General features: G+C 45.1%; 1 protein-coding gene and 1 long non-coding RNA gene across 5 annotated transcripts in view; one reads left to right on the top strand and one right to left on the bottom strand.

Moving 5' to 3' along the window:
• Nucleotides 1-1,632: 1,632 nt before the first annotated feature.
• On the bottom strand, nucleotides 1,633-8,201 carry LOC121433479. Of its 2 annotated transcripts, none has more exons than XR_005972320.1 (3): nucleotides 8,092-8,201; nucleotides 2,438-2,526; nucleotides 1,633-2,172 (listed from the first exon to the last, which is right to left on the bottom strand). It is a non-coding gene; the product is annotated as an uncharacterized LOC121433479 (long non-coding RNA). The 2 variants fall into 2 exon arrangements; XR_005972321.1 differs by having other exon boundaries at nucleotides 1,633-2,088.
• CUNH2orf80 (chromosome unknown C2orf80 homolog) overlaps nucleotides 3,312-8,520 on the top strand; it is a 28,221-nt gene continuing 23,012 nt past the window's right edge. For 2 of the 3 annotated variants that reach the window (XM_041631905.1, XM_041631904.1), the window contains exons 1-3: nucleotides 3,312-3,441; nucleotides 6,538-6,658; nucleotides 8,026-8,107. In XM_041631905.1, coding sequence (XP_041487839.1) covers nucleotides 3,375-3,441; nucleotides 6,538-6,658; nucleotides 8,026-8,107 — 270 coding nt within the window. In that variant the 5' untranslated portion in view covers nucleotides 3,312-3,374. Of the gene's footprint in view, nucleotides 3,462-6,537; nucleotides 6,659-8,025; nucleotides 8,108-8,520 lie in introns of all 3 variants that reach the window. The other variant, XM_041631906.1, reaches the window with a different exon arrangement.

The raw sequence follows: 8,520 nt of genomic DNA, 5'->3' as shown, positions 1-8,520 counted from the left end.
TCTCTCTCTCTCTCTCTCTCTCTCTCTCTCTCTCTCACACACACACACACACACACACACACACACGAGTGTGAAAGCAAACACATAAACAAACAAAAACCTTCTCTTTGCAGCAGATGGAAACCATCACAGGAAACCAAAACTGGTCAAAATGCAAAGACGAAATTGATCATAGGGTTCCCAGCCCCAGTGAATACATCTACAGTACAACTCCTGAACTTTAGGACTCAGAGAACGCCATGAGAAAGGGGACAGAAATAGTGTAAGAGCCTGAGGACCAGGAAATACGATGTGGGATTGTGTCTCCTAGTAATGGCAGAGTAGCTTCAGCCACGATACCTCAATACTACGATACTGAGACAAGATCTGAAGCAGTGCAACATTGCCAGACACGCTAACATGGAAGAGGAGAACTCATGGGGCCCCCACCAGTAAACAAAGAACTACAGGCAGGTAAGGAATACAGAGAGCAGGAGAAATATTCTTCCCTCGGGAGGAGCCCTCTAACTGGTAATTGGTTATCCAGTACCAAATCATATACATACAAGTAACACTAAACAGAGCGCGCGCGTGTGTGTGTGTGTGTGTGTGTGTGCGCGTGCAAAACAAAGAAAGGGGGCATTAAATCATGAGGGAGGAGGCATGGAAGGAGTAGGAAGAGAAGAAATGATATAATTATATTTTAATTTTTTAAACATGGGGAAGGGGTCACTTCTAAGATGTTTCAGTGACAGCCTTGTCTCCCATCATTCATCATCTCTTTTAGGAAATGAAGAGCACTTTCCCAGCTTAAGAACAGTGCAGTTGTGTAGTGATGAAGTCCCTACCCCTGGATGTCGCCAGTCTCCCAGCTGAAGGATAGTGCAGTTGTGTAGTGATGAAGTCCCTACCTCTAGATGCTCCTCAGTCTCCCAGCTGAAGGGTAGTGCAGTTGTGTAGTGATGAAGTCCCTACTCCTGGATGCTCCCCAGTCTCCCAGCTGAAGGACAGTGCAGTTGTGTAGTGATGAAGTCCCTACCCCTGGATGTCCCCAGTCTCCCAGCTGAAGGATTGTGCAGTTGTGTAGTGATGAAGTCCCTACCCCTGGATGTCCCCAGTCCCCCACATGCATCCACGATTGTCAACCTTCTTTGTACATCAGAGCACTTGGGGAAATTTAAGAAATATGATGACTTGATCTCACCCTCAGGGATTCAAAAGTAATGGTTCTAGGAGTTTTTAAAGTCCCTCAGGTGGAACACACAGCCAAGTCCGGAATCACTGATGCAAATAGAAACTGGATGCTCCAACAGTCTCTAATCCTCCAGACTGGTCCTGATGTGCCCAGACATGTCTAAATCCTAGAGCAGGCTTATTTCTCCTTATTACCCTGGAATGTTTGGTCTTTTCAGTCCACAGAGAAGTTTATAAAATTATATCCTTTCGTGAAAAAATGTTCCATTCATATATAATGGTTTGCTATATGCTGAGGGCATGAACACATGGGTGTGTGGTGCCCTATCACATGCACACCATATTCAAATGCTTAAAACACAACCATACAGTTGTAAGAGAGGTTATCTATTCTGTACCAATCCTACGCCCCTCTCATAAAACAAAAATAAGAAAACAAACAATTTTTTTACTGTAAGCTTTAATGTGACATGGGACTCTTCAGGGAAATGAGGACCCTGGCACATGGGCATTTGAGGAAGCAATAGCAACAGGATGGTCACTGTTGCCTTCTCCCCAAAGCAAGCAAGAGCAGCCAATCCTTGCTGGAAGTAGAGCCTGACTTCACAGGTGAGAGGTGCCTCTCGGATCCGGAGGAGAGCCAGTGACACAGGAGCAGAGAAGCACCAGGGCAAGCAGGCTTGGTTTACGTCTACCAGTGAATCACTGCACGATCATGGAATCTCTGCCCACTCTTCCAAAACTCTACATAGAAATACAGTTTCTTCGGGTCTTCATTTCAACATGAAGTCTCTTGTGTCGTATAAAACATACTAGCTGTATACCAGCCTTTCTCTTATCATCATTTCTCAGTCTGTTATCAGGAAGCCCACAGCCAGGAACTGTGCTATTCATGAGGGAAGATGTTTTACTCCCCTGCATAACCAAGAAAGAGGAAAGTGACAATTAATAGAAGCGTCTGTAGGCTGAGGCTATAATGCTCACGGGTACAGTGTTTACCTAGAATGAACAGGTTTCCTTCTCAGTACCATAAACACAAAGGAATGGGTGTTGGTAGCATGTCCCCAATCCCGGGGTAGAATACCCAACTAGACATTTAGGTGTTATCAGGAGAACAAAGAGAAATTTTCTACAAGCTTTCGACAAGGAAACGAGGGTTAGAGGAGGAGAGTGTGTAAGCAGGGGGACCACTCAACAGGAGAGCCATGGTGCACTATGTCCTAGTTTAGATGAACAAGTGTGTAAGCAGGGGGACCACACTCACCAGGAGAGCCGTAGTGCACTATGTCCTAGTTCAGATGAACAAGTCCTACTTTGATTTTCTGTTACTGTCATCAAACACTGATCACCAACCTGCAGAGGAAAGAGTTTATTATACCTTGCAAATTAGAGTCCGTTATGGAAGGAAGCCAGGGGCAGAGCTCAAGGCTGGAACCTGGAGGCAGGAACTGAAGCAGAAACCATGGAGGGATGTTCCCTACTGGCTTCCCCTCAAGACTTGCTCAACCTACTTACTAATACAACCCAGAACCACTTGACCAGGGGCGGCACCACCCACAGGGGGCTGGGTCTTCCTAAATCAATCATTAATCAAGAAAATGCCCTTACACACTTGCCTTCAGGCCATCTGAAGAAGGCAACCCTTCATCTAAGGTTCTTTCTTTCCAAATGACTCTATTTGGTGTCAAGTTGGCCTAAAACCAACCAGCACATGACAGTGTGTCCCCAGGTGGTGGCTCCCCTGGTTTTTCACTGCTCTGTGTTCATAGTCATTCGGTAGAATCGCCCCAAGAAATTGCTTGGGATACTCTGTATGGAGGAGCTGGAGTTCCACTGGCTTCTCCAGCAATCCTTGCTGGTCCGCTGACTCCTCCATCGTAGCCAAATGCTGTCTTAGAAAAGAAGAAAGAAGGAAAGAGAGAGAGGAGAGAGAAGATGAAAAGGGGGGGGAGTGGCCTCCTCGTCTCTGCTTTCTGATTAATTATTCAGCTAGTGCACCTATGCCTACCCACGTGAAAAGATACGTGAACAACTGAAGGCCAGGGCCACAGTTGGTCTCAAATATACGACCTCTCCACTATGTGCGTGGGAGGAGACACGAGGATGTTTATAAAACTATTTTCATCCAGGCACAGTTTCCTAGCAACCAGGCAGAAGCATCTGCGTTTAGGAAGACTTTGAGCAGCAGCTCAAGCCTTCCAATGCCCAAGCCTGCCTGCGGGTACCAGAAAGAGCAGAAGCAAGCAAGCGCTGCGTCAGCTCCAGTTGGTGAGACATTTTGGGGACTGGTAAGAGCCTGCAGCCAGCATAGCGTAGTAGACACTAAAACGGGACTGTGGAGAGGGGGTCAGCTTAGAATGTTCCGATATTCCAAGGGCCCAGGACTCCTAAAACTCTAGGGCTGTGATTTGGGGAAGGGTGGGGGTGGACTTGATGTCTGTAAGAGTTAGAGCGTGAGGCAGCCGACGTCTTAGCAGGGTCCCTCTTGTGTGTTTCCAGCTAGTGGTCTTGATTCCTTTGGAGCTCTATAGACAGAATAGAGTGACAGGCAAAATTCAAGTCTAACTGAATTCAAGCCTATGCAAATGGCTCTCTCTCATCCGGGAGAAGCCGACAAAGGAACCGATCCTCTCCAGTTAGCCCAACCTCAGCACACATTCAATGGTTGTTTTACATATGAAGAAATGAAAAGAAAAAAGTTATTTTGCATAACATGACACAGAGAGTTGGTCTTTCAAGGTCCTGACCCCCTGCCTTATGATCTAGAGGTGGTAAGCACTAGTATTCTTATTATTTAAAATATTATATATATATGATATACCTTCAGGGATTATGCCATGTTGGGATGGGGTGTTAAGAGAAGGCTGTGGCACCAATCAAAAGATACAAATTTGTAATTCTTAAGTGTGAAAATCAAAGGGCCTGCTCAGAGCTGTAAGAAAGAATTGATTGCTGGGTGATGGTGGTGCACGCCTTTAATCCCAGCACACAGGAGGCAGAGGCAGGTGGATCTCAGTGAGTTGGAGGCCAGCCTGGTCTACAGAGTGAGTTCCAGGACATCCATGACTGTTACACAGAGAAACCATGTTTCAAAAAACAAAAAAGAAAGGAAGGAAGGAAGAAATAAAGAAAGAAAATTGGTTAAAGTTAGTGCTAAGACTTTCATTATTCAGGCTTCAAAGCTAATGATCCTGTCTTCTGCCACGGTATTGAGCCCACTTCATGCCAAGAAATTGAGCCCACTTTCTATTAATGAAATAAGACAACATCCTATGAACTTATGCTTTTATAAATTATTAAATTAAAAGAATTTTAGCACATTTCGGCCTTCATGGAATGATAGAATGTCAGGGTGAGGTCTGGCAAGAAGTGAACTAGACCTGTTGTTGTTCGTTTTGCTTTTTGTCTTTTGTAACACCAGAGCACCGAGCAGCTTGCCCATGGTCATATCAACCAGTTGCAAAGAGGATGCCACATCCCAGTGCCTGGCTTCCCTTGGCCAGGGCTTTTCTTCCCCTAGGCCATGAGGCCTCCTAACTTGCAGCATTCTCTCCTACTCTCTCCAGATCAGAGCAACTGCAGTGTCTTTGGAATGCACCCATCCTCCATGCAGTGCTCCTCCACCTCTCCACCCCCACTGGCTCCCTCTCACAGGCTGCAGGAGAAGCACAGGCAGGAAGAACACGCCTTCTTTTCAATTACCTTTAACGCACGGATTGTAAATCACATGTACAATTTAAATAGTCTGTCCACATTTTTGTTACATCTTCTCCAGAGAAACAAAACAAGGAGAGAGAGGAGGAGGGAGAGGAGGAGGGAGAGAGGGAGGGAGAGAGAGAATAGGTGCAGTCTGTACTAAAACCAGCGACTGAACTACCACAAAATTGCTGAGAGAGGGAGAAAGACTGGTTTTAGAGAAACTGGTTCCCATGATTGTAGAGGCTTGGTCAGTCTGAATTTGATCAAGGAGACCAGCAGAGTCTGGAGACACGAGAAAGAGTTGCAGTTAGAATCTAAGCTGTCTGCTGACAGATTGCCTTCTTGCTAGAAGAGGTTAATCCCTGTTCATTCAAGGCTTTTAACCAGTTAGGTAGGGCCACTCACATCTGGAAGGAAATATACTTTACTTTAAAGTTCATCAAATTAAATGTTTATCTCACCCAGAAAGCAATTTTACAAAAAAAAATCCAGAATAACGTTTTGTTGTTGTTTGTTTGTTTTGCTTTTGTTTCTTTGTTTTTGTTTTTTGTTTTTTTTTCTTAAGACAAAGGTTGCCATGGCTGTCCTGGAACTAGTTCTGTAGACCAGACTGGCCTTGAACGCAGAGGTCTGCCTGCCTCTGCCTCCCGAGTACTGGGATTAAACGCATGTGTCACCACCACCCAGGGCAGCATAGCATGCAACAAAATAGCTAATAATAGTGATTCAGTCATCAAATTAGCCATCACAATGTGATTAAAATCTTTTTAAATTAACACAAATGATGTTGGTAGGTTTGATTCCTAGTCATATGTTGCTGAGTTTCCTCATTCAATAGTAATGATTTTTTTCACAATTGTGTGTGTGTGTGTGTATGTGTGTGTGAGTGTGCGTATGTGTGATTTCAGAGCCCCTTTGATTCCATTACCTTCTCTTTGATTTCTAGTTCAAAGTCAAGGTGAGCACTGAAGACACATTTGCCACTATTGTGTGGACTGTCAAGTGACAGTCCGTGACAGCTCTGGGAAGTCATGGGCAGTTCCGTCATGGGCGGGCTGTCAAACACACTGGGACTCACGGTGTCAACCGTACACAGGACACTTCCACAATATCAGACCACAAGTCAGCCTGTATGAGTGGTTCTGCCCAAAGAGCCTGGTCAACTGCTGCATGAACCATCCCTGTTTTCCAATATTAGTGCGATTAGTGTGAGGGTGAGCACACAGTGAGTGTGAGAAAAGCTTGAAAGAGGGCAGGCTGGACGGCTCAGAAGATCAAAATACTTAAAACACACTTAAGCCAAATACTTAAAGTCAGGTCTAAGGACCTGAGTTCCATTCTTGGGTGACATCATGAGAGAGCCAGCTTCCGAGACTTGTCCTCGACCTCCACACTTGTGCCTCGGCAATGGGCACCTGCACTCGTATGTACACACAAAATTAAGTTACTTAATAATTTTCTGTAATTAAAATGTGAAAGGAATAAGCTGTCAGATGGGCACAAGATCCAGGGCTAGCCTCCAGGTCCCTTTCTGAGTTGGAACTTGCTGGATGGGAGTTCAGAATTCTGAATGCTCTTGGATCCCTTCCACAGCCTCGGACTCCATGACTGGTATTTGTAGCAACAGCGTTCCTAATTCATATTCTCTCTGATTTGCTGCTGTAGTTTCTAGGCTTGCAGAAATTGCTCTTCCTAAAGGCTATCAGGTGGAGTGCAAGCTATCCGCTCAGACCTGGCCTTCCGCCATGGAAAAGAGTCGTGTAAAGCGGGAGGTGAAGAGGCTGCTGTGAGTATCGCCCAGATAGATGGCCTGGGGACTGGCGGGTGCGCGGGAAGCTAAGGAGGGATCTCGCTGCTCTGCGGGAGAAAGCCAGCAGACGTTCTGGTTTCTGTCTCTGCCATGCAGGCATATGCGGTGCAGGGCAGGATGCAGAATCTCTTGAGCAAATGCTTCTGCAGCAGCGTGCATGTGCAAGCTCCCCACAGCCTCGGGGGACAGTATGCACCACGGAAAAGGGCAGCACTTACTAGCAAAAGATACAGATGCCTAGATGTGCCCTGGGGCCCTGGCATTGAAACAGAGCCTCTGCAGCTTCTATTGCCACGCTTAACAAATTGACTTCTAAACTTTCTTGGCTAATAAAGAAAAGATCAAGTTTCCCATAAATTTCCCCCATCCCACTCAGTTTTTCTTTAACTTGGTATTTCAAAAATGTTGGTGAAAAATCACCGATCATACAACAAGAAGAGGTCATATTTTATTTTGTATGTTTTGTTGCCACAATCCTAGTATTTTTTTCTCATCGAAGACCATATAATAGATTCCATCAAATGTCCATTGTCTGCTTATAAAGATGACTGTCTTCTACTAAATCTTTAAAAAATGCCAGATAAACATGTATGGAATTCACTCATGTTTACACATACGCGTTTGGAGCCATTATAACAAAAAAACACAAACAGTAGTTAAGCATGGTGACTCTGGCAGGTGTAGAGGCGCACACCTTCAATCCCAGCACTATGGGAGGAGGAGACAGCTCAATCTCTGTGAGTTCAAGGCTGGTTTGATCTACAGAGTTCCAGAACAGCCATGACTGTATCATCTGTCTCAAACAGATGATAGATAGATAGATAATTTCCTTGCTGACCATGCTAACTCCAGGTATAATGTAAAATGCTGGTGCATTCTGTGGGAAATATTACAGAAATATATTCTGTTATGTTAGAGCCTCCTCTTCTTAGAGTATAAACACCCACAGGAGATGCATCTGCTTCTGTCTCCTGCTTGGATTAAAGGCATGGACTATAATGCCCAGCAGGAAATCTTTTATACGGGGAGCTTAGCCCTCCTCTTACAAAAAAAAAAAAAAAAAATCTTTTCTATATGTTGACATTTTGCATCCTTCCTGCTTTCCAACGATGAGTTTAGTATCAAGATAAATGTGATTTAAGTTCATTGTCATCAGGTGTTTTAAACCTGCAGCCTTTGGAGATCACTCCCCAAGCCAAGACTGAATGTTACAGCTCCTAGACCAACAATGAGTTCTGCTGCATTTTTATCAGGGTGGGGGAGGGACTGGGAAGAAAGTCTCTTTCTGAAGACGGAACCCCGTATCATTCCCCAAAGCTCAATGCTGCTCTCTTGCTTTCAAGGGGAGAGTATATTGGCATCAGACTTCGGGAAAATGAATTTGATCCAAAAGGAAGAGGCCAACTCACCTTTCTAGATGAGATGGTAAAGTGTCCTGCTGGTGCAACTCCCATTGCGTTCTGTATGTAATAAGGGGCCAGAACAGGGATCAAATGCCTGTGTAACTTAACGCATGCGCACGCACGGACGTGCGCAAGCATGCGCATGCGCACTCACACACGCGCGCATGCACGTGGGCACCCGGCCCTCTTCCCTGAGCTTTCCTCACCCTAAGGTTGTCCCTATGATCATTTTAACCCTCCAAATAGAAAGCAAAAAGAGAACATGAAAATCAACCTAGGCGGGAAAAAATTTAAACCAATGACTGCAAGATAAAACGTTGACTCACGGTGTTAAAGACCTTGTCAGAACTAGCAATAGGGTAGTCCTCAACTCTAATCACTTACTATCGTTTGCATCAGCACAGTAAGGCAAAGTGATACATGACCCTAGAATCC

This window comes from Microtus oregoni, unplaced genomic scaffold, assembly GCF_018167655.1.
Source record: "Microtus oregoni isolate MIOR12 unplaced genomic scaffold, Mior012 000038F_ref0000394, whole genome shotgun sequence".
NCBI lineage: Eukaryota > Metazoa > Chordata > Mammalia > Rodentia > Cricetidae > Microtus > Microtus oregoni.
This window is presented reverse-complemented; position numbering and strand designations above follow the sequence as displayed.